This window comes from Cyprinus carpio, chromosome A1 (assembly GCF_018340385.1).
Source record: "Cyprinus carpio isolate SPL01 chromosome A1, ASM1834038v1, whole genome shotgun sequence".
NCBI classification, from domain to species: domain Eukaryota; kingdom Metazoa; phylum Chordata; class Actinopteri; order Cypriniformes; family Cyprinidae; genus Cyprinus; species Cyprinus carpio.
In genome coordinates this window covers 25,075,859-25,103,187 of record NC_056572.1, presented here as the reverse complement: position 1 = coordinate 25,103,187, position 27,329 = coordinate 25,075,859, and the positions used below count along the sequence as shown (strand labels likewise).

The 27,329-nt window shown below is 38.4% G+C and overlaps 1 protein-coding gene across 1 annotated transcript in view; it reads left to right on the top strand.

Moving 5' to 3' along the window:
• The first annotated feature begins 5,266 nt into the window (after window positions 1-5,266).
• Window positions 5,267-27,329, top strand: part of LOC109091260 (mastermind-like protein 3) — a 46,580-nt gene continuing 24,517 nt past the window's right edge. The window contains exon 1 of the mRNA XM_042759140.1: window positions 5,267-6,934. Within this exon, the coding sequence (XP_042615074.1) occupies window positions 5,285-6,934 (1,650 nt within the window). The 5' untranslated portion in view covers window positions 5,267-5,284. The remainder of the gene's footprint in view (window positions 6,935-27,329) is intronic.

Genomic DNA, 27,329 nt, shown 5'->3' with positions numbered 1-27,329 from the left:
GCGCTACAGTGCACACACACACATTCACTCAGCCAGTGTTTAAACAGGGTGCCATTAACAGTGAGGGAGGGAGACGGCGAGAGAGAGAGAGAGTGAGTATTTAGCAGCGTTTAGGAGGAGGCGGTGTTGCTCAACGAGCGGAAGCCTCGTGTGCTGACTCTCCGTGCCCCCTCTTTCTCCTCCCTCCTTTCTTCTGTTTCTGCTCTCTCCTGTCCTCCCCCTCCTGTCTTCCTTCTATCTCCCTCTCTCTCTTCTTCTTCTTCTCCCTCATTAATATCTTATTATATTAGTATTAGCCAGTGGGTGCTCCTTCCATCTTCACACATACTGCCACCACAAAAACACTGTACTGAGAGTTATTTATAAACCTCTGTATCCCCCAGACAGGAACTCACGAGGGAGAGAGTGAGGTAGAACAGATAGAGAGAGAGAGAGAAAGGAGGGGTGAGGTAATACATTTTTTTTTCCAGCTAACCACAACATTCCAAAATTTCTCTACAACTTGATTCAAGCGTGAACAACATGCATTGATCACAAAGCAACAGCTTGCGACAAGCTAAAAATGACTAATTTAGTTTTAATACAGCTGTGTGTGTGTTGTGTGCCATTTAATTGCGTACAGTCCTGCTCATATGTTTATATATCCATTGCATAACCTGTCAGATGTTTAGCATTTTAAAACAAATAATGGTGGTCATAAAAACTGAATTTATTTTTTTTAGTATTGCCCTGAGGAACATAATATGTACTTCTAAACAAAAATATATCTGTCTATATATTTATAATATAAGCATATTATGCATAAGCATAACACATATATTCTTGTTTAGAAGTACATACTTAACCTTCTTTCATTTTTTGCTCACATTTGAGCAAAGTCTTCCAAACGTGAATGACTCTTAATTTTGTGTGTGTGTGTGTGTGTGTGTGTAACACAAAAGGAGAAATTTTAAATAATGTGCTGGTCACTCTTTTCCTTGCTTTATGGGTAGCTTTAAAATGTCAAAAATAACATAAGTAGGCCATATAATTTGTGTGCTACTGTTCAAGTCTTCTGAAGTAAAACAATAGCTTTGTTTGACAAACAGACCAAAATTTGGTTAGTAAATTGAACTGGAGAGTTGAACCAGTCCAATTCTTTATTGTATCATACAGACCAGTTTTATAATCTGTATGAACCATTTATCGCAGATCTAACTCAAAAGAGTAATTTGTTGACAATTAAGGCATCACTACTTCTCTCTCTCTCTGTTTTTAAAATTAATATTAAAAACACTGAGCAGCTTTACTAGCCAGGACAATCCTGGGTCTAGTACACAATCACAAAGAGCAGAAGCTCAAGGATCAACATGCAATATTAAGAACCTCTTGGGTATGTTAAATCCTGAACAGGATAATTTGTGTAATTTCAGTTACAGTTTAGTTTTAACTGAATATATGTAAATTTATGCTATGGCAAATAGCTTCCTGGGGGTTGTAATAAATAAAAAATAAAATGCAAATTGTATGAATGTTTTAATTTATCCTGCAAAAGTGTAATCTTGTGAGCTCAACTGTCTGTACCATAGGATATTTCTTTCACCTCTAAAATTAAAGGGTCATGCACTCAGCTCATTTTAGAGTCTGATGAGCTAGATCTAGAGCACACACGTACACATACACATGTACACAAACCACATTTTTACTCTGTACTCTGTACAGTATTTACTATAGCGAGGGTGTGTGTAAGAGCCTGTGTTGTGTGTTTAGTTGTGTTATCTGTTGTGTGTCAAAGGTCATTCTGCCTTTATTGCACTATGCACATTCAAGAGCTCAATTTAATGATGTGGATTAAACACATACACTTATACACACTCATTTGGTTTAGCTTTCAACACATGCATGCATTTCAGGCCATCTTGTTTTGTTGTCTGACCGTACATATTTGCTTGTCTGTGTCTGTGTTTAGTTCATAGAATTGGAATCCATTGTCTTATTTTTTATTTTTTTGAAAGATGCATTTTAAGCTCACCAAGGCTGTATTTATTTAGTCAAAAATAAAATTAAAACAGTTATACTGCAAAATATACTGCAAAGGTTGCGTTTTTTTATGTTGTCCTTTTACAACACTGTCACAAGAGAAAGTCAGTAATGCAGGGTAAGTATTGCATACATTGACAAAGCAGAGTGCACAGAGAATGAGACATAAAGAAAAGGAGAATGCAATAGATGAGAGAAAAAAAAGGCATTTGGTTTGTATATAAGGGGAGAGAGTAAAGAAAACATTAGGGAGGGAGACCACTAGAGAGAAAGAGTGAGAGAGATTATTGGCAGAAGTGTCCAGTGCACTCAGCCCAGGAGCTGGGGGGAGGGGCTTCAGGATCAGGAGGTTGCTATAACAACTGCACCTTGGTGGTTCTCTCCCCTGCCAATCTGTCTCTCTCTCTCTCTCTCTCTCTCTCTCTCTCTCTCTCTCTCTCTCTCTCTCTCTCTCTCTCTCTCTCTCTCTCTCTCTCTCTAGTCACATGAAAGCATTACCGTCTGTCTGAAGAGCTCTTCTGTCTTTCCCTCCCTCCCTCTTGTATTTCTCTCCCTCCCTTTATCCGTGTGCTCTCCCACATGGTGACTGTGAAGAGAGCAGGAGAGGGAGTGTGTTTGTGTGAGCTACTGAACACTTTAATAGGCAGTGAAATGGAGAAAAACAAACATCAGCCTCCCCCTGCTACACGCACACACACGCACAAACTTTCTCTGTCTTCCTGTCTCTACCTCTGCTGCGTGTTTTCTTAACCCTGCCATGCTAGTTAAGCCTTGGGGGAGGTTTTCTCGCCGTTCTTATCCTATTACGGCGGTTTTGAGCCAAATGCTGCTGGCTAGAAGGGTCTCTGTCTGTGGCTTATGGCGTCGCTAGTTAGGCCATCCGTACCGTACCGCACCGCTCGACCCCAAACGTCAGTGAAGATGTCTGCTAGAGGGGGTTGGTGCTCAACATACCTAATTACGCCTCACTTAACATGCAGTGTTTGCAGGAATATGATCATTATTGATATCAATCATGTGCCATTCTGATAGGATTCATCACACACGGACCGATAGGGTGCAGGAGTGGAGTGAGAAAATGCTTAGTGAGGTCATCAACAAATTTATAAGGCATTGAGAGGATACAGTCTTACTATTTTTAGTGGTAATTATGGTAAAAGAATTTAGAATGGAGTGACAAAATAACCATAAATACCAACTATAGTGAATGATAATATATCAATAATAAAAAATGATTATATATTACATATACTTATTTTTAATATTATTACTGTTTTTATTTAGTGGTTTTATTGAAATGGGTGCATGACAATACAATTTATCATGACAAAAACAACCATAAAAATGTATATATTAGTTGTCATTAATATTTAATAATAAGACTAATAATGACAATATTATATAAATAGTTGTAATTGTATTTTTTATTTCATTTGTATTTATTATATATTTCTTTTTATTTGTATGTATTATTATACATTGATTTGACACTGGTGTCATTTAAAACAAGTGCATGACCCCCCCCCCCCCCCCCCCCTCCAATATATTGTTATGCATAACAAGTGAAGGCGATTGGCTTTGGCTACTTGTTCATATAGGCTTTGTAAATATTAGTGTATGGATGCAGCCGGTTTTGTGTGAGCCACATTGTTCTCGATTTATGCCTTGATTTCTTTCTCTCTCTGTCTCTCTCCTCATCACTCACTCTCTCCATGTGAGTGACAGTCATCCTAATCATCTTTATGGCATGATAAACGGCACGAATATTGACAGCCGTCATGACAACGGTTGCCTTGACAACCCCCTGAGCTGTTGCACACGACAGAGGTGTAACAATGAAAGATGCAACCCCACGCAGACCTACAGTTATCATGAATATGAGGGTCATATTTGAGCTTGCTACAGTATAGCTTCCAGTACATGCTGCACGACTAATGTCTGTTAAGCATAGCCAGATGGTGTAAAAGTCTTATAGAGGTAGACCGCAACAGAACGTGTTTTGTATGTTTGTGCATGTCTCATTTTATCATGCTTATCTCCTTTTACATAAAGCTAACCAGTAAACATCAGCCTTTCTTGTTTCCCATCATGATCTCACTGTTCTTCTGGTCGTGTAGGGAGAGACAGACTGAGAGAAAGAGATAGAAGGAGGGAGGGGGAATAGACGTATTGCCTCAGAGGAGAGCTAGAGAGAAGATCCATGAATCTTGTTGTATCAGAATCTCATTTCGCATGTTTCAGTAGAGTGGTGTGTCTGTGTAAGAGAGAGATTTGTAACATGCGCACACACACTCAGACATGCACTGAAGTCCACTGGGATAAGCAAAAAAGGTGGGTGGGATCCTGCTGTTGTGTATGGGGAGAATTTGTCGCTAATGTTCTTGCAGTTCATCTACATCTCTGGGTTTACGCACACATTTCACTTCTGTAATTAACACGGCGTTAAATGTGTTCACTGTGAGAGTCATTAGCACACCCAGAAAGACGAGGAGAGATGATGGGAAATGCTTTTCACCTTCTTTTCTATCCTCACCTCTAAGGAGGCATCTATCACTCTTTCCCCGTTAATATTTGCCGCTGTTCATTCTCCACCGCACTGCCCTGCAGTAGTGAGAGAGAAGGGACTGTCTGCAAAGTGGCACAACTGAATATTAAAAGAAACATTTGTGGACTAACTGGAGGAATACTTAAACTCTCAATTGCAGTTCCCTCCTTATTTGTGGCTTATTGTGCCAATATGTAATGCTATTTAAGGCAATAATGACATTTTTAAGGTTTGTCTCCCATCCCTAACCTCTGTTGGCATGTACGTGTGTTACTGTCTAGCATGCTTGTGTTGAGCAGCTTAGACACAGCTTAATGGCTGAGACAAATTAAGCAGAAGAGCATTGTGGGATAAAAGTTTGCCTATGTGTGAACTGTGAAACTCAGTTTGCTTTGCAACCGATTCTCTCTCTATGTAATTGTGAAGTAATAGCTGATTCTTGTCACCTTTTCCCAAATATATATATTGATCATTGACACAAAAGTTTTCATTGACACAAATGTTTTGTTATTGTGAAGTGTTTTGATTGCGAGAATATATTACTTATGTACATTTTGTCATTCTGGACTAGAAACCACTCTGACGTGCTTCTGCTCTGAAATATAAATAATTATTTGAATAATACCATGTCTGACTATTTATACACTGAGAAACTGCTTCAGTGGGGTAAGACATTGTGAATGTAGGACAACAATATTCTGAAAGTGTGTTGTTGTTTATATGTTTTTATGTAGACCTGAAGAGACCCTTCTAACCATTGTTCTCTCTTTTAATTTCTCTCAGCTCCAGGAGACAGTGAAGAGGAAATTGGACAGTGCCCGGTCTCCTTTAAACGGTGACCAAAATGGTCTCAGTGATGGGAGTTACTCTCCCACTACAAAGAGACTCCGTAAGGAAGGATGCACTGGAATGGACTCTATTGGTAGCCTCCCACCCATTTCCCCACTTCATCCAATGGACATCAAACCCACCTTGCCCTTGGGCAACAACAGTGCCTCCTCAAACAACGGAACTGGCAACGGCAATGGTAATGCGGGTACAAACCATATTACTGGACGACCTGAGGATTTAGGCAAAAATGGTGGAATGCCTGATATTAAACTGAATGGTTCATTGGAGTTGGAAGATGGCTTTAGCCTATTAAAGGACATGAAACAAGAGCCTTTGGACGACGCCGGTGGAATCGAGTCCTCGGAAACGTCACTTTCAAATCAGAACAAGCTATTCTCTGACATCAATCTGAACGACCAGGAATGGCAGGAACTTATTGATGAGTTGGCGAACACGGTGCCTGAGGATGACATGCACGACCTCTTCAACGAGGACTTTGAGGAGAAAAAGGAGGTGAGTGACTTCACACGGGTCACAACGGAACAAACGCAGCTTGCACAAGACCCAGCACCTAACTCTGTAGCTACGGCACCCAACAGTACACCCCAACCGCAGAGTGGACAGATGCCCATGGGGTCACCTCAGGTGAGACCATCTTCCTCTGGTCCCCCATTTGCAACTGCTGCCAATGGGACACCGCCCCAGCAACCCTTGCAGCAGTCACCAGCAGTTGGAATGCCATCAGGATCGCCCGCTAACTGCGTGGCTCGTTCTCCGCAAACGCCCACCCAAGCGCAGACTCAGGCTTCAAGGCCCGGGAATGGATATATGATGAACGCAGGTCCTGCCGTTGGCCCCGTGGCATCAACTCCAGTAACAGGAGGTGGTCCTGGATCAGGGGGAACAGGTGGAGGTGTACCAGCCCCGCCTACCTCTGAACTTTCACCGGCTGAGCAGCTGAAGCAAATGGCTGCCCAGCAGCAGCAACGTGCCAAACTTATCCAACAAAAACACCAACAGCAGTCCCAGGCAGCAAACTGGTCGCCTGCAGGAGCACCAACAAGCCCATACAGTGGACCCTTTAACCCAGACAAACCAAATAGCCCCATGATGTATACGCAGGCTTTTAATGCTAGCAACACAATGGGGCCAAAAACACCAAGCATTAACAACTACCTCCCACAGAACCACATGAACATGCTCAACCAGCAACAGCAGCAGCAGCAACCTAATAACTTGGCTGCCCAAAACAACCTCAGTAAGCAGCTCTCTTATAGCAACACCAAGCCGCTGACTCATTTCAGTGGAGTAGACCACATGAGTCAGCGGATAACACCTCCCATGGCCAATCAAGCCAAAAACCCGATGATGCCCTACTTGCAGGGCACCACAGGACAAGGGGGTGGGCCACCACAAGCTCCAGGTCCAATGCCCAACCAGTCAGCCCATTTAAGTGAAGAACAGAAGAGGATGATGATGATGAATAAAAAAATGCTGAGTCAAGGCATGCCATATGGCTCAATACAGCAGCATGTACAGGTAAGAGCCTTGATTTTCATTCATGCTGTTATGGAGAGCTAAATATCAGTATTTGAATGGAATATTTCATCCAACAGGGTAGCAGCTGTAAATTGGATTTTTATAAGCCAATCTTTGAGATTTTTGTGTTCAGATGGTTGTTGTTACAGCGAGGTGTCAGCTTTAGAATCATGTCAACAATTCTTGGTGTACTATATCTTTGTTAGTCTGTGCTTGGGACATGCCAATTAGACTTTATAAGATATAAGATGCTACATTTGACAAAATTCTGGCTATGTAAGACTAAAAGTTAATTCTAAATAATGCAGATAAAGCTTCAGCATTGGGCAATTTGCCTAGAGACACTCAAAGAGTCCAACCGATAAGTCCTCACCCATAACTCTGGATTTTATATCTGTGTTTTGCAGTGGGACAGTAATGGTTCCTGTTGCCCTGAGCAACAGCTAGCTCTTGGAATAGGGAATTGACACTCTGTAATATATTTATGCCTATGCGCCAACCTCCTATGTCCCTTTGGCCACCAAAATCCCGTTCCACCATCCTATCCTTGGAATAAAGAGCAAATGGCAACACTAAAGGAAGAGAGAAGCTCTTCTTTCAGTGTCAGGAATTGATAGGATTTTCAAAGTACTTTGACAGGATTTTCAAATTCATTACTGTTCACTTAAATGTCACTGCCATTTGCTCAATGGTTGTGACCACTGGCCTTCAGTCCACAAATAAAGAGAAGTGCGAAATATGTTACTATTTTTTGTGTGATTATCTAACACAATTTCTTAGTTAGACTACGGTTTACATGAAAAAGTCAGCCAAGAGTGCTAGAATGCCTTTTGTAATTGGAAGGGTGCTGGTGGTGGTCTCAGTTACTAAAGAGGTCTTGAGTCTGCTAGCTACTGAACTGTAAATTATTCTCATTAATGGTGACATCCTCAGCCCCTCCCAGGCTCCCTCTCTCTCCTCCTTTCATTTTATCCATCTGTTCATTGGGTTCTGTAGCTCTTGCTCTGAGATTAGATATTCCTCCACCCCTTCTCCTCTTTTTTTTTTCTTCTCCTGCAGCTCCCATGTCCCCCCTCCCTACCCTCTTTCCCTCGTTCTCTCTCCTCAAAAGCAATAAAGGGGTAGATTTATGATGGTTGGTTCTTTTGGAGCCTGAGGAAAATGCAGCAGAGGAGTGAAACAAGGTAGAGAGAAAGAAAAAGAGAGAAATAAAGAAAGCAGAATGAAGGTAGACCTTAAGTAAAAGATGGTGTGAATTATGGAAAAGGTGTAAAAGAAATCAAAGACTAAATGAGAGAAAGGTATTATGAAAGAGAGTAGATGGAGACTGTGAAATAGAGAAATATGCTCATTTGTAATTTCCCTCTTTCTGAATATGCTATTGATCTTACAATCTGGAGTCTTGCCTTTTCTCAGTTTAATCTATATGGTAGCACCAAAATCTGCCTTGCTTTTTGTATTTTAATGCTCTTGCTCTATGTACTTGACCTCCACATAAATGCTGGTTTCATTTCATTGAATGTAGTAGATATTATCATGACAAACATTTGCTAATTCTTCACATCAGGTTTTCTCAGCCACCTAAGACCAGCCAGACTGGTGTGTTCATCGCTAATGCTAATTTTTGTTTTGCCTGAGGTTTACATATCAGAATTACTTCTTTTCTTCCTTTTAGAGCAGCATCATCTTCCGTTCTTAGTAGTTATTAGTGGCAAATGTTGTTACGCACAAATTAGAACAATAATCAACCTGCAGTGAAGTAGCTAGCAAAATATTTAAGATTTGTGTCAGCAAACAAAAGGTGCGAGGTTAGCTCAGACATTACATTCAGACAGTTTGAATGCAGTGCTTATGCTTCTCACTCATAATATGTCATTTACATAATTCTTATGTCCCTTTTGCCCATAGAGAACATGTGCAGTGTTATATTTGCAGTTTTCTGCTATGGAAAATCAATGACAAATCCCAGCACATGCATTTTGTAAATTAGTTGCTCCATTGTTTGCAATGAAACCAAAAGTGTCTTCTTGCTTTACACAAAAGGGGTTTTGTTGCTGATAGGATCATTTTTAATCATTTGAAAAAATATATTACATTAGGAAAAGTTTGTCTCACTCGTGTTCTCAGACTTTTTAATCAAACTGTATTTGATTTACATAAATGAAAAGAAAACAAGGAGGATGTAATAGTTTTCAATATATTGTCAAATTATTGGCTGCTTGCTTTCAGAACGCCACTACCACTGTTATATCTTGATACTATGTGTGCACAGGCTCTCATTTGGATTGGAATGGCAAGTTTTTGATTGGATAATGCATCTTAAATTAAACGTCTTATTGGATCTTTCATCTAGACAATAGACAGACCATGAGGTTATTGATTAAATAGTGGTAGATGCTTTTGGTGGACAGTCTTGGGATGGGGGTGGAATTGCAATTAGCAATATTTATGGTTGCTTATAAAGGTAAAGACATTGAGTAAAAGCTTTCTCACAATGGCTTTCTTGAACACAGATTCATAGAGATCAGAACGCGTCAAGTTGTTTGGTTTTCTTTTTCTCCTTTTCTTTTTTTTATACACAGGTGGCTAAATGGGCGAGTTTGCATAATCTTATTAGTGTGCGATTATGAAACTTTAGCACGGTCCTTAAAAGCTTGTTAGTCAGGCTTTGATTGTCACTCCATGCCATTTTGCATATCGCTGTGACGGCTGTAATTTATTTGTGGGTGATCAAAGGGAAAGAAGGGGAAGCGATATGGTGGGCTTTGTTTGTGTGTGTGTTTGTGAGTGTGTACTAGGGCTAATGTCAATGTAAAGCTTGTGTGTGAACTAATAGATGCTTAGGGGCTTCGAATATTACCAGTGGGGTTGCCTAATGGGCAGTCAGCCTCTCAAGTAGTCTGGTGTGACAAAATTGATGTTTTTATATTTCAAAAGAAACTATGAATGGTAACTGGCAGAGCAAAACTTTCTGTCAAAACTATGTCATCGGTTAGTTACTAGATGTTTGGTTGCTAGGCAGTTGGTGTTGTAGGTGGTTGCCAGGTCATTACTGAGCAATTTATAAAGTGTTCTAAGAGGTTTTTAAGCACATTGCTAGGGGGTTGTGGGAAACTGCTAGGGCTTTGGTGGGAGGTGGTTGCTAGGGTGTTTGGAATGGTTACCAGGGTGTTACTATGAGATTTCAAAGTGTTCTGAGTAGTTTTTAACACATTTCTTGGGTGTTGTGGGTGGTTGCCAAGATATTGCAACAACCTATCATGCATTACTTTGTGTTTTCTAAGGTGTTTTAAGTTGTTTTAGCACGTTGCTAGGTGGTTGGTTGTTGTAGATGGTAGTGTTGTCACGGTACCAAAATTTCAGTATTCGGTACCAATACCAGTGAAAATCCACGGTTCTCAGTCCCAATTTCGGTACCAAAGCAAAACACAAAAACATGCAAATTAAAAAATTTGACTATACTTTTATTTAATCCAAACTGTGTACTTATTTAATTTTAAAAGGATTTTGAATTTTAAAGCCAAGAATAACAACTAAGTTAGCTAAATAATGATAAATAAAAAAAAGCCAAGAACTGCTTTTCTGACCGATATGACACAAACAATGTTAACCATTTGCAAATTCATTCTCTGCCAGCAGGAGGTGCTTGTAGAGTGCGCAAGAGAGAGAGGTTTCCCCGGTAATGGCTGTAATCAAATAAGAGCTGAGCCTGCGCTCACAAATGCTGCTCAGGCATTACAGGCAAGATGATATCCATAATTTTGTGAAGACAGCCGGTTTTCTTCAGAAATACAGTCATATAAAAACACCCGCACCGGGTTTGACATGTGCAATGCTCATGTTTACTCAATGAAGTCGAAGTCAAAGCCTTTTGGAAAATCTGTTTGTTGTGGTCAGTTTTGAAATTTCCCAATGTATGGGAAACACTGAAACTTACCTGCTTGAATTCTTTAATTTGATCTGGGTGTCTGTCTTTAAAGTGTTTTGTTAGTTTGGTGTGTTTCCTCCTTTTGAGGTCGACTCATCTCAGTGCTTTTATGAAGAGAGTGCATCTGCGCACCTTTTGGATAGCGCACCAAAAACCGGGTTGAACATTTATTCGGTACCACCGGTACTTAAAAAAACCTGGTACTGTAACATTTTAGTTTTTTTTGTACCGACTTGGTACCGAAGTACCGGGTCTTTTGACAACACAAGTAGGTGGTTGCTGGGGCGTTATGATGTAGTTTCTAAAGGTGCCATCACATCTACCATTTTTCACAGAATATTCTTGGACAAGATTAATTATTTGGATATAAATATTAGGGCAAATGATTTCTCAACAGATTTTGAAACAGTTAAAACTCGGTCAAGATAATTTGCAGAGTTATCCAGCAGAAAGCTGCTTGGTTTGAAAGTGGTATCTGTGTGAACAGTGCTTCTTACATCATAACATTATTGACAGTAGGTAATGGACCTTTTTTGTCTGAGAAATGTTGTTGATGTTACCACTCCTTAAGGTGTTTTAAGTGGTTTAAGCACATTGCGAGGACTATGTGGTCGGTAAATGTTTATTAGGTGGTTGCTAGGATAGATATGTATACGTGGATGCCACATTCAACCGCTCCAGACATGTCAACGCTCCCACCCATCTTGTTGTCGTCACTCACAGTAAAAAGTAAATGAGTTTTCCAAGATGCCACAACACTGCACAGGCTCTTATTGTAAAAAACAAAAAAACAAACCAAAAAAACAATTCTCTGAGATGTAAATTTCCGAAGAAATTAGACACTTTTACAAGTATTTGTTGGTTTGTGTTTTGAAAGGTATTCATTTAATATAGGCTTTTAAACTACGGTAACTTTTTAATGTTGCATTCTGGTGTTAGATTAGCAAAATCATCTGCTGAAGTCTATTGCAGATATAGATTGTTAGAGTGTTGTCTGTGATTGCTACAGTAAGGCTTGCTAAGTGGTTGCTGAAATGTGTGTATTTCATGTGTTTGCATACTAAGTGGTTGCTAGGGTGTTACTATGCAATTTATAATGTGTTGTCTGCTTTAGCACATATTGTGGGTTTGCATAGTTGGTTACTAAAAAGACTGTGCCTAAATGGTCCTGAGATGAGGCCTTGTCTCTCCTGCAGTGTTTATCTAGTGGACTTTTTTGCTCTTTTGTTTATACACCAAGCCAAAATTATGTCTGAACACTTTGAATGTAAAAGCATTCCTTTTCTCAAGTAGCATCAGCTATTTGAGGTAGCATTTTGCTCGTAGCACAAGTTTGTGGGTCAATTTACGCACATCACTGCAGTTCCCTGGTTTAGGGTTTGTAGGTTTCTTCAAATCCTGAAGCCTACGAATGGGCAATAGTAATAGCGATGTTTGCCTTAGCAAGCTCTACTAAGAAAAACATGGTTCCTTATTCCATATTGACAAAGAACGGCAGTATCATGACATCTCTATCTTATCTTTTAAGGTGAAAGTTCATTCATATGACTAGCGTATGCTGACACATGCTCCTTGAGTTCTGCCTGTATCATCTTTCATGTGCCACAGAAGCGCAGAGTCTTGTGGAGTAAAACTCAATCAGTGGGGAAACTCAGAGATTCAGAGAAATTCATAATTCAGAGAAATCATAAAAAGACCACCCTACTGCTCTTGTCCTCTCCCCTTCCCCCACCTCTCTTTATTCACAGGAAGGAGAGGTATTGCTTTCCTTCAAACCCCCCTCCTCATCAGACTCTCTCTCTCACTCTCTCTCTCTCTCTCTCTCTCTCTCTCTCTCTCTCTCTCTCTCTCTCTCTCTCTCTCTCTCGCACACATACACACACATGCGTGCACACATCAGGGATTGAGCCGAGCCGCTTTCAGATCCTGCAGGAGTGAGGATGGGAGGAAAGAGCGGAGAGGAGCGGAGGGGGCTGAAGCGCACCGCACTCGTTGTATCCTTGACAACACAGACACCAGACAAAACCACCGCCGACCATCGCTGTGCCGCCTAAACAAAGGCATTTGTGTGCACTTGTGTGTGTCAACAAGGGAAGAGGGCAGATACAGCGATGGAGCATTGTTTTAGCAACTAGTTGTATAGAGAGTTTGTAAACGCAAACACACACACACACACACACACACACACATTAAGATTAAATTCCCAGTTGTGGCAATATTTTCTCCACTTGACATCCCATAGTGATGTATGTTTATCTATTGCATATTCACAGGGGGCCTATAGTCAACATCTCTGCACTGAACTGTATTGACACAGCCTTGAATGAGCTACTGAAAGAGTGTCAGTATAGTATAATGGCTGTCTATAGGCTAAAGCTTAAGTCTGAGTAGAATAAGTAGAGTCTCACTTATACACTCAAGTTGATGTTAAAAATGTCTGCAGCTGATAATAGACCACCTTTGTTGATTTCAACACATGATTTCAATGTGGTGTGTGTTTTGTGCTTATATTTTACACATTTAACCTGTAATTCATAGAGGTAAAATTCTGAATGGCTTGTGGTACATGTACATTTTTATTGGATATAAAATTATATTCACAGAGAACATAATCATACAGTGTGTTTTTTGCAAAACTTGACAACATGTTACTTTAAAGATTCTACTGACACCAATTATCAGTTAAAGAATGTCACACTGGTCATCCAGCAACTAGTCAGTTTGTGAGTATCAACCAGTACATTTTGTTTTATATTTTATTTTTATTTTTATTTAATTTTATTTAATTTTTATAATTCTTTATTTAATTGTTATAATTGTTTGTTTGTTTGGTTGGTTTGAATATCTTTTAGTGGTATATTATTTTATATTTGAGTTTACATTTTGTGATAATGTTAGTTTTTTTTTTTTTTTGTTAATTCTAATCTAATCTAATTAATGGTAAATATATATATGATATATTTTAAGTTTATTTATTTGTTTGTTTGTTTATAATTTTAACTTTTTAGTTGTATATTTATTTATTTATTAATTTCATATGTTTTTTAAATTTTATTTATTTATAGTTTTAATCTTTTTAGTGGTACATTTTATATTTTAAGTTTGTTTATTTATAATTTGGACTTTTTAGTGACATTTAATTATTTTATATTCTATATATTTTAAGTTAATTTATAGTTTGTATATTTTTAGTAGTATATATTATATTATATTATATTATATTAGATTAGATTATATTATATTTTAAGTCTACTCATTTATTGGCTCTTTTTAGTGTTATTGTAATATTCACAAAATATTCACCAAGCTGCATCTTTAAATTCATCTCTTTTAAACCACCATTATTAAAGCCATACACATGCAGGCAGACGTTACTGGATGTCTCGCTATATGATTCACGTTTTTAAGATCCTGCTCCATCTACACATGAAAATGTGTAGTTGCTTGCTAAATATTTTTATACAGTCGGTCTGATTTGAAGCCCCATCCACATTCAGATCAAGATTGTGGGTGCACGTCAATCTTTATAGGGAAAAATTAGTGTGAAATATGGCACCTAGACCGAAAGCAGTATCATGTGATATGATTTCCCACTGCAACTGCAGTGCCTACAGAAATCTGTACAACAATGAGTGTAGCAGTGCAGTGCGGGTGAATCTAACAAAAACCTTTAAGTAATGTATCAATAATATTCCACTGCAAAATCAAAAGTGAAAAAGTGCTTAATTTTTATTAATTAATTAATATATGGCTTCATGCATTTGTTTAATATACCACCTAATTGCCACAAAAATAATATCACAATGCAGAATTTGTATAGGTTCTTAAATCGCCTTAGTTGTCAACATGCAGTTTCTTTTTCTGTTTTAATTTTGTGTCGAAACAAGTCCCAGTAAATGTTTTTTTTTTTTTTTTATTTTTTTTTTTTTTTTGAGATTCACTCATGGCAACTGCAGGTACATGCTGGTTATATTGCACTGCAATACCTGTGCGCACTGACTGTAGTGTGTGTGTGTGTGTATGTGTGCGTGTGTGTGTGTGTGTATGTGTGCGTGTGTGTGTGTGAGCCACTGCCACTGCTGCACTTCTCTTTGTCCGCGCGCTAACACTGACAGATGGAGAGACCACATGGATCATGGCAGCGGAGAGGGAGTGGAAGGGAGGTGATAGAGAGCAGAGGAGATGGAAAGAGGATGGTGGTGGTGGGGGGCTAGTGCACAGGCCAGGAGGAGGTGTGTGTGTCTGTGTGTGCTGGGGCATATGGTGCCCAGGAAAAAGCAGCCTGCAGTGGGTGTCTGCCTGCCCGTGTGTTAGCGTTTTATTTTCCAAAGCCTACTTATATACTGCTTCCTCATAGATGTATGCTTGTTTTTGAGTGTTGTAGCTATAATAATGTAGGCTATAAAACAGTCTGGATATTAATAATATTTACATTCATGTGAGTGTGTGCTTGGATGACAGAGCTCTGTTTAGTATGCAGGGACCAGGATTCTGTTGCTGCCAGTGTGCTATGAAGCCAACACTGGCCTGTAGCACAGAATAAGAATGATGCCTCTCTCTCTCCCTCTACCCCCTCCTCTCACTTCCTCCAGTGAGGATACCTCACCAATAAGAGAGAGAGAGAAACTTTGGCCGTCTCAGCCACTGTGTTGCCATAGATACCATGGCTCATAGCGATTTACTTCCGAAATCAATGGCAGACTTGAGATGGGAAGGTGGGAGTTTTGTGTGTGCAGAGCTTGCACATGTGTGTTTTGTGTATGTGTGCATGGAAATGTTTGACACCTGTCAACATGCGAGGATTGTTATTTAGTCTTTAGTGTCCTTACTGCTGCTGTGAGACTGCAGTGGGTAGTATTTTTCAAGAACCCTCCTCGCCACCCTCAAAACACGCAGACACTCTTAAACAAGCACTAGAGTTGGCTTGATACCAATATTTTGGCTTTGTTTTAATTCCATGTCTGTATTGATATTAAAGGGTTAGTTCACCCCAAAAAAAAGGCTGTGTTTTACTCACCCCTGAGGCATCCTAGGTTTATTTGACATATTACGTTTTCAATATGGATATTTTTCTCACAAAAACGCATCGATTCGCTACAGGAGGCCTTTGTTCACTTTTAACGCTTTGGGTATTATTATAGTAATAATAATGATTTTTAATAATTATTGACATTTAGTAATCAATGCATTGAGTTTTCATTCTCACATTAATGCATTTTTTACACACACTGACCATCTTCATGGTCATTCTCATGGAATTTAAGTTGTTTCTGTTGTCATATTACGTTTCAACTTGGTTGTACTGTTCAGAGTTTTAAAAAAGCAACAAAAACGCTCAAACACTTGAGTTACTACACATGCCTGAACTGCCAGAACATTGTTTTGTACCTTTTTCCCCTGCCACAACACTCACACATTCATTTGTTCTATAAAGTTCTGCAGTGATAAAATATTTTGGATGACGTATTTTCAACCCGGTATTTAGCATTGCTCTAATTCGATCAACGGAAAGCCAATAGGATTTTTTTTTTCTATTGGCTTTTGCATTATTGCAGAAAATAAGCTCTGTGGCTAATAAAAGTTTATGACTCCTACATGTTTTGCTCATTGAGTTAATCTAATACAAGTTGGAAAGTCTGAGTTAGAATAGTTAGCAAAAATGCAAATATATATACACACAACAAGACTACAAAAGCAAACTAGTGAGTAGATAAGTTTACCGACATGATGATGCTTAATGTGCGGGACAACTTCTGTAGTCCCATTTAGCCACTTGTTGAAACATAAAAATAATCACAAGGTATTACTGATGTATGACATAGAATAGAACGTAAAAATATCTTGAGCTTGTTGTAACCACATACCTTATTTCAGGTATTTAACCAAAAACCTCTTCAAAAACCCATTGAAATCAGAATGATGTAACCAGAAATGCTCAAATGCTTACTGATTTCTAGATTTTAGGACTTGTTCCTGAAGCACTTTCCACTGACTCCTATTGCTTTATACTGACCCAGTGATGTTTTTGATCACTTAACCCTAAATCGAACCCTTGTAGAATTTTTTTTTTTTTTTTACATTATTTAGTTTCAAGCATTTTTACATTTCATTAGACTCACACAAGCTAGTTATATCAAAGAACAAACAAGAGCTTAGTGACTATCCTCATTCCTCAGGCTTTATCGCTTGTTTTCCCAACACAACTGAAGGAGAGAAACAGGAAGAAAAAGAGTGAGGAACACCTGGGTCTCACACCCCCACGCACACAAAAAAAGAAAGACAGCTGTCTCTTTCCATATGGCAAAGTCATGGATATGACACTTGAATTGCACACACACACACACACACAGTATCAACACAAGCTGCTCCGCTCTCTTCTGAAAGACCTTTGCTATTTCATGCCTGAAACCAAAGTGAACTGCAATACGCCACGCCGCTTCCATGCAGTGACACGTTGAGTTCGTTTTAATAGTGGAGCTTTAAAGCCAAACTTTTGTCACTGTTGTGTCAGCTTCCTCTGCTTCCACATAGAAATATGTATTGTGGCATTATACATATGCCAGTCGAACAGTCGTGTCATTATTTTATATTTAGTGTAATAGCGGCACCTCATCCTGCCAAAGCAGGTTGTCTTATCTTTCCCAAGGAGCATCCAAACTGTCATATCCCGAAAGAAAGATGGTGGGAGGGTGCGTGAATTGTCTTAAAGGAGGCAGCTCTCAAAACGCTCACTGACTTGAGAGAGTGACAAGGAAGGAGAGAGAGTAAGTTAAGGAGCTTTGAAAAGGATTAGGTGCAGAATTTAACTTTTTTGTAGCCAAAGATGCCTTCTCAGAGCAATTTGCCTTGAACGCTGAAACATGGTTAATCCCTTCTTAAAAGCGCATAATCCAACAACCCTGCTACCTGATCCACACTGCAAAGAGACTGAGAGCTGTGCTGCTCCACTTTACCTGAACCAACACGCACTCGATTGAAAAACATGCAGGAGTTTGAACCGTCAGCTGAAACACTCATTTACAAACTCGAACCTCTGACACAGAATGTACTTACAGGGTGTGTTAGAGCTGCTGTCGAGAGAAAGTGTGCCAAGGAGAGCGTTTCAGGAGGAATGCAAAAAAGACTGAGTACTGAGTACTGCTTACTGAGTACTGTGCAGTATACACTGCACACTGGGAAAAGAAAAGGTGTGGAAACAATTTTCACTCAGAAATTGTTAGTAAATCTAAAATGGTTACAAAGAAATGGCAAATAACAATGAATTAAACATTGGAGTAGACTGAGCATTTTCTTGTAACATACTCAAATAATCTCTATTTAACTTTTAACTTTGTAAAATCATTTTTATGGTGTATGCAACACTTACAGTAAAAAAAAAAAAAATTATCTTGCTATTTTTGGTAAGTTATATCTCTTTTTGTACCTTTTTTCTACCACTATTGTGCAGCCCTTAACCCTCTGGAGTCTAAGGGTATTTTTGGGGCCTGGAGAAGTTTTGTCATGCCCTGACATTTGTGCTTTTTTCAGTTTCTTATAAATATCTAAATGGCTAAAGTCTAATCTCACTGTAATCAGCACAAACTGGGCTATAATAATATGTGAGCGGCATGTATGTACATGATTGTGTTTTTGAGAAGAAAAATGTTATGCGTGGTTAGTGAAAAACTAAAAATGTTAAATCACTTGAATAAGGCAATAAAACACATACAGAACATTGGTTCCCGGGACTTTTGAGAATTGGAGCTTGTACACACACACACATTTGTTCTGCACACACACATTCGTTCCCTCAACGAAAAACTAATAGGATTTTTCCACTTCCACAAAATAAGGTTTGTGATCAATAAAAGTTTGATTCTTACACGATTTGTTTATGATGATAAACTTTACTTAAATGATCACTAAATGCAATCTCCAAAACAAGTAAAGCTGAAGTTAGACTATAAATAAACTACACCATGCTGCATGACTTCAGAATCATATTCACCGAGCTTACAGTACACACTCTACACTCTATGTGCTGCATACTGTTGTATACTGTGCATTTTTAATCCACTTTTTGTTAAAATATCTAAACTTTTGTGAGTCTGGGATCTAAGAAAGAAAGTTAAAAGTAGTCAAACATCATGTTATATCAGCTGTGTGTTCTGTGAATCATTCACTGACTGGGCAGCTGCCTTTGGTTTAGTCTAGGTCACTCTTGTTGACAGACAGATCTAGTGTATTTCCGGGTTGAAAGTAAAGCATGTGTGTCACATTGATATGTATCTGTGATTTAAAACTCTGAACGTCTTCGGCAGTACTCACATAGCAAGAGTGCCAACAGATAAAATCTGTCAACACCAAGAGTCAACGATGCTTAGAGACTGTTTGTTCACTATTAACGGTCTTTGTGTTGTTACTGGCAGTTGTTGTATTTATTTGTAAAGCATGCTTCTGTTCTCTTTACAGTAGCTACTAATGTTTTTAGAATTAAATTTATAATGTTACAAAAAAATTCTGTTTCAAATAAATAAATGAATGCTGTTCTTTTGAACTTTCTATTTACCAAATAATATAAAAAAAAGGAAACACAGTTTCCACAAACATTAAGCAGCACAACGGTTTTTAACATTGGTTATAAAGAACAGTGTTTCTTTATCAACAAATCAGCTAATGATTTTTTTAACATCGTGTGACAATGAAGTCTTGAGTAATGGCTGCTGAAAATGTATTAAAAATGAAAAAAAGTAATTTTAAATTGTAATAGTATTTATTTTTTATTTATTTATAATGCAACCTTGGTGAGCATAAGATCCATCTTTACACATGTAAAAATCTTACAGTCCCCAAACTTTTGAATGGTAAGGTTTTTTAAAAAAAAAAAAAAATTTTATTAAACCATTTTTTTTTCCCCCAGTGTATTTATGTATTAAATATGTAATGTATATTATATTGTATTATATGATTTATATATTTTATGATTTATTAGAAATATTTTTTTTATATTGTTCATATATCTATATGTATTACTAACTTATATTGAACTTTTTTACTAGATGGATGGATAGAATTATTGCACAGAAAAGTATGAAGTGAGAGATGATTGAATATATTTTAAACATTTGGAGGGTGAAATGCAACATAAAACAGCGGTTTTCTGACACCAGGTTCAATGTTTTAATTTGCACATGATGTTTACGCACTCTGCATTGTTGGAAAGAACTCTCGCAAGTATCAGGAAATCTACAGTTTCTGTTTCCTTTATCGTTTTAGTTTTTCTCTCTATTTATGTGAATTTTCCTTTCTTTGTTGCTCTCATTCTTTCTTTCTGTTTGCAACCTGAGGAGCACTGCACACTGTGTTTGCCACCCACTCTCCACTGCCTGTGGACTCGCAGAGAGAAAGAGAGAGAGCGAGCTGCGTGTGTTATTTGGGAGGAGTGGCTGCTTTAGCTCTCCTCTCTCATTAGAGGACACTGGGAATGCTGCAGCGACCACACTCCAGCAGCCCTTTCGCTCACTGTTTGGACATGAAACAAATACTTTCTGCTCCTACGCAAGTGTTTGCAGACTCTTCAGGGGTCCTTCCTGTACCTTGCTTTTTCACCTCTAGAAACCTTTGTTAAGGTCCTGGCCCTTGATGCAGTACTGTATTGATAAGATTGATGGCACATTGAGTGATGCCAGCTAGTTCCCCTGACCCACATTTGTTTTTTCCCACTACCCCTTCCATCCCGTTACCATGGGTTACTCTATACTAATAGTACTGGCATCACGATAGTTAGTGCATTTTATCACATTTATGGACAGTTTGATTGAAGCCAGCTTTCCTATCAGGCACTGCAGCAGTCACCTATCAGAGAGGCCCCATTGTCCCCCAGGTGGTGATAAAAATTCTTCAGGCTGACGATGTGGAGTTTGGGGCTTTATCTGTTGGCTGCACTATGTTTGTCTAAATGAATGAGATGTAATGGAAAGGTTGGACTGATGCTTTGAGAGTATACTCAGCATGAGCTCTCTGCTCCAGCAGGTGTGGGCATTTGGATCTTATTGTTTTACGTAGGTACATTACTTAGTATCTGTCTGTTTTGTGACATGCTGAGGAGATAATTTTCATGGTTTTACTTTGGCGGCAACAGATATGATTGGACTGAAAGTTATAAATAACTGCTTTGTAAGGAATATTTATAGAAATACCCGAAAACCACCACTAAATTATCAGACACCCCAGACACCCTTAGTTTTCTTGGTATAACTTTCAAAAATAACCAACATTAAAGGTGCCGTATGTAAGATTTTGGCTCTTATAAAGCAAAAAATACCATAATATGTTTGCATATATTTAAGAAACATGCTAAGTTTACATACTTATTTTTCTGAAAAACAATGTTGGTCAGTTATTCTCATTTGAAAATGTGCGTTCCGGGCCGGAAAGTTGGTGTTTGTTTTGGTTTGTGAAACCCGCCCATTGCCAGTTTACCCAATTGTATTTCAGCATCCCGGGTTGCCAGTTGGCGGAAACACAGCGTATTTCATTCATTCATCATCAAGTGCCCTTGTTCCTGTTTTGTTGTTAATCTGGCAACCTGCGTCCAGTCTGTGGAGGAGGGGCCGGGTGAAAAAACCCTCCAATATTTTGAATTTGGACTGCAATACCTAGTTGAACCACTCGGTGTCAATCCAACATACAGCACCTTTAAGGCTGACATATGAAATGATAGTCAGAATTTTTATTTATGTTTTTTTATGGAATAGTTTATTAAAACTTTGAACAAAATCATCAAAAAAAAATTTTTTTTTTTTTTTTTTTTTTTTTTTTTTTGTGTTTGATATATTAGGCTTTTAAGGCTGACAGTGCAATATATGGATATGAAGGAAAATGGCCAAAAAGTAAGATGAAATTCTGATATTTATAACAGCAGACTACTTACATAATGCTTATAATAATCGTTTGTAACTAATTGAAATGCCTTAGAGGAATCAAATGTGATACAGTAGACATTATAGGGTTAAGCTTAACAGATCATGTTAATTCAGATCATTTAAAATGTCAAATGCTTTATATTAGAATATGCTTTATATTACTCCTAGGGCTCAATGGAAAGTACCAGGGATATGGGTAGGAATAAAGGTGCACTAAAAGGAGTATTATAGGTTAAATATAACAATATTTGTTGACCGCATCGTAACATGCCAGCGATTATCACAGAAAATATTTTTTACTTTTCACTCAAATTGTAAAAAGAATGGAAAGTTTTTCCATAGTAATGCACTTACAATGAAAGCTAAACAGGCAGATGTACTGAAGAGTTTGACACAAGAAATGCAATGGTCTTCTTCTTTTCTAGGTACATGAACATCCTTGCGTGGGGTTTGATCACAGCTGGTGTTCAGTGAACAAGTGTGGAAGCAGTTTCCGCCCAAACTATTTAGGTGCTGCAAGCAATTATTTTGGAATGCAATACATAAAATGTCTCTCTTTCCTGACAGATTAAAAAAAAACAAAAAAAAAAACAGAAATATTCCCTGCCTGTCAGTTATTGTGCACATTGGATTTGCTGAAGTCTGGGTAGCTGATGGGTCTTTACATGGGTTTTGGTGTTTGATTTAGGGGATGGTGGTTGTCTAATTTGCTATATGTAGCTTGAAATTGACTTTCAGCACCTGATGAAAAACCAGAATCTCAAAATATTGTGCAGAATTGCATAAAACATGAAAAACCAGTTCAGTAGTGTTCTGGAAGTAAAAACGTATCAATTTTCACCATAAAGAAATGCATCTTTAACAATAACAAATAAACCTTTAAAGACATTCCTACATGAGTGCCGATATTAAGAAATGGTTCTATATAAGAGAAAAGTCAATGTAATCTGATTCACTTGAAAGAAAAAGTGTATAAAAGCCACACTTTTAAAAAAAAAAAAAAATCTCCTATGCTCACCAAGGCTGCATTTATTTGATCAAAAAAAATGGTGAAATATTTATACAATTTAAAGTAACAGTTTTTGATTATAATATGTTAAAATGTAATTTATTCCTGAAAATCATCCTAATATGCTGATTGAATCATTCTAAATTGCTGCTCAAGAAACATTTTTTAATTATTATGATACTTTTTTTTCAGGGTTGTTTGATAAATAGAAAGTTCGAAAGAGCAGCATTTATTTGAATGAGTAATCTTTTGTAATTTTGTGAATGACTTTGTCCATTTAATTATATTGAGTCCTTGCTAAATAAAAGTATTAATTTCTTTCAAAAACTAAATCTTACTGGCCCCAAGCTTTTGAATGATAGTGTATATATTGAATATTGTATATTTTGTGTATTATCAATATTTTGCAGTCATTGTAACAGTCATTGGCTAATGGCTTAATTCACAGTGCTTTCGTCTTCTCCAGTTTTCAAATACTTTTTATAATTAATTTACTGGGATCATCTGATTGTTTGGTCCATTTCTTAGAAGTCTTATTTTTTAATCCATTGAGAAAATGAATGGAAAAATGTTTCCATAACCAAGGCTGCAAAAATTGGGCATTCACAGTTGTGTCTTTATTTGTCTGTATATGTGGCTTTTTCTGCCGGGCTGTGCCGTCATATAATATCATTATTTCCCAAGCTTCCTGACTTTTACCTACACACACACACCCCACACACACTCTCACCTCCTAGCCAGTGGAGCTCAACGAAGCCAGAGATAATTCACTTTGCACACTAACTTTCAATTTAGTCCCTGCTCCTTCCATCTCCCTCCTGCGAAACTTGCTGCTCTGCCTATCACAGACCCCGCTGCTTCAAGGCGGAATTGAATCATTCACTTACTGTGTGTGTGTATGCACTGCTCAACATTGTGGCATTTTATGGCAAAGCTTCAGCACTCTGGCCTAGTTACCAAAGATGAGAGCGATCCTCAAACGCACACAGTTTCACCCCTCCCTACCACCATTTTCTTCCTTTCCCACCTCGTTCACTTTTCTTTCTCTTAACATGAATTGGCTTTTCTCTGATAGATAAATGCCTCTATTATGCCCAATTGTATCAATTCATTAGTGCTAATGGAACGTTTGTGCCCATGTCCATTGAAACATAGGGAGTGAGAGAAGAGGATACTGCAGGTACAGTCTGGTTGTGGGAGATAGAGGGTTTAGATGGGAGATCTACGACTATTTCCTCTTGTGAGTGTGTGTGTGTGTGTGTGTGTGCAGATGAAGAATAGAACACATCAATGCTAAGGAAAATAAGGACTCTATTTTTCTCCCTCTGTCTCAATTTCCTCCACTCCACTTTCAAGCATTCAATACCAAGGACCCCCAAATATGATGATCTCCTTTTGAGGGACTTGACTCACATGTGAAGGCTATATAGTTTTATCTACACAAATCTATTTATTGTGTGTGTAGAAAATGGTGAGCATTACCATTATAAAACTGACATTGTCATCAGAATTAAAAAAACTTTTGTGATCATATCACTCATGGTGACAACCCCAATTTATTTCATATGCTGACATTTGTCTTTTAATATCACCTCTTCTGATGTGGTAGTATATTGTATATTTTTATTTATCCTTTAATTAGCAACTAGCGATTAGCCATATTTTTTTATTCGCATTTAGCAATGTAGTGCATGGCATTATCACACGTTTTCAGGTGTGTAGTAACACGGTTGTCTTTCTGTTATTCATCCATGCATTAAACTTATTATCCCATTGTGAAAAATACGCCATGACAAATACTAAAACTGTCAGTGTAATGAATTAGCCAAATTATTTTGCACTTCACTGTGTTTTGTGTTGCCAGATAAGAGAGGAAAACGGTGATATCTTTAACCCCCATCCTCTTGTCTAGTCATCTATCAGAAACCACTGCCGCCCACTGCACTGATGGTGTGATTTCAGCAGTGCTCACAAACACGGACAGACACAAAAAGAGCGTAACCCTGGGTCTGTTTCCCCTCTCATCCTCTCTTTCCCTCCATCGTCAACAGCCATAACCAGCGTATCAGTCTCTTTAGCCTGTAATGAAATAACCCCGTTTTGCCCCACTCCCCCCTTCCAGACCCCCACCGCCCCCTCCAGACCAGCCCCTGGCCGCGCTGCCCCCTCTCGACACCTCTTCCTAGGGCTGATGGAGCTCTTTGTTTGCCTGTGTATGTGGTGGGCTGGAGCGGACCGATAAGGAAGGCAAAGGGGAGAGAGATAGCTCTCCAAAGGGGAGCGATAACACAGAGAGGTGAAGAAAGTGAAGGAAGAGAGAGTGAAAGGAAGAGATGGGACAGTGGTGTTATGCGATGAGTGAGTTGCACGCTGGGGGAATGTCAAGATGCTGGACTTGGCCCGTATGGGTTTGTTACGCCACACTGAGAGGGAGGGAGGGAGGGAAAAAGGTGAAGAGAAAAACTGAATACCAATTCCAGGTCCGGAATCCACCCTCCTTTTAATTTCAGCAGCGTTCATGATCTTTGGATAGCTTTGAGTAATGTGATAAATTACGAAATGATAAGTGGTGCAGCGTGTACAAAGGCAGTGTTGGGGAAGTTACTTTGAAATTATGAGTAGCTTGAACCAAGTTACAGTTGCACAGTTCAATTACAGTAAGGCTACAGTTTTTAAAAAGACCTGAGCTACACTACAAGCTAGTAACAAAAAGTAGCTAATAGTTTCAAATATATCCTAATATTTTGTCACAGATAAATACTCCTATTTGCTCTGGTAGCAAACATTTGTTTGTTTGATTGATTGATTGATTGATTGATTGACTGATTATTAAAATAAAAAATATATAATTAAAAATACACTTTAGTTAATAAGTTATATTAGGTTACATTTTATTTTAATGCACCCTTGTTACAGTGTTATTATACACAGCAACATGTACTTACTAAAGGGTTGGGAATAAGGTTTGGTTTAGGGTTTGTTGCGTGTAATTATGCACAATGCAGTACATTAAAAACATGTAACGTCTAATAAGGACACTGTAAAAAAAAAAAGTGTTAGATTAGATTCCAAAAACACTTGGGTTATGATTTTATGGTGACAGTTCAACATATCACCAAATGCCACCAGTGAGACTAGAAAACATCATAAAAACCACAGTTTAAAATATTTAACTGTTATAATATTAATATTTGAATGAATAATGGGACTAAAAGGAATCTGTGAATTGTTTTATTGAACTGATGGGTTTAAACCACCTGAACTAACCAGTTTAGTAAAATTCATCAGACATCCTTTGTATGAGTTAAAAATTGGAATATTTATGTGACCATGTTGGATTATTACCTCAGTTCACTCGCTCAGCATGTTTTCAATCATATGTCCAAAGTAAAAGTGTGTGTGAATTTGACTGGCCATGCCTGAAGACTTTATAAAAAGACAATAAAATGATGAATATAGTGGGTTTTTCACACCAGATGCTTTCTAGGAACTAAGTAATGTAAAAAAAAGAAAAAAAAAGAAGAATAGTTTGAAGGCAGTAATTAAATGAAAAACATCTTTCAGACAGCTGTGTCCAGTATTAAAGAAGCCTTTAGACGAGCACAGCCATTTGAAGAAGAAAAAGATCTAGAAAGAAGTAGAGAGCGATGAACAGTGTTACAGATTGTAAATGGGCATTTGAGGGGTGTGTGAGAGAACGAATGTCTAATCCAGTGGTTTGGGGTCACTGCGGAGTGGACTAGGCTTGAAATTGTCCCTCCACGCTGCTAAGCCCTGCCTATAAACTGGGATGTACGTGTGCATGTGTGTGTGTCCCTGTAAGCCGGTGGGAGGGCTAAATCAGGAGAGTCAGGGGATGGGTACTGCATTCATGGAAGAGAGGCCACACTTCCTGAAGTGATGTGTGTCCAGATCAATAGAGCGAAACAATACAGCTTCCTCTCATAGTTTAACTGATTCTAGATTGTTTATTTTATTTTATTTCTTATTATATTTTATTCTTTTTGCTATTTTAAATTAGGCTATTTTAATTGTTCATCTAAGTTCAGAATGTTAGGGAATATTTGCAATAGTGAACTTTATTGCCAGATTTTTTCACTATGATGTTTCCCCCTTAGTGTGACGTAAAATCTGCGCTATATGTGCTGACATATCCAAAGTCAGATTTATTGTAAGCACATTGAATCCCCATTTTAGCCTGCCCTCAATGCGTTCTGTTATTTATTTTTGCTGCTCGTATGTCATCTGCCATGTTCTGTCAACCCTGATCTTTTTTTCCTCACCAATTTAACAAGAGACCATTTTAAACCCCCATTTTTCTCAATCACTCACTTGGGATTTGCAGCTTGCCATGAGGAACGCCATCTTTGTGCCCGCTGCGGTGGTGAGGATTCTAAAATAAGAGGCACAGAGGGCATGCAGGAATTCTAAACCGGATCTCATTTGGGAACGTCATGGCCTGCGGCCCCCGGGAGGAGTCAAAAGACAAAAACCTGGCGTTCCCGTGTGGAGGACCCTGCAGTGAAGAGGCCCATTTATCACTGGTACGACCAG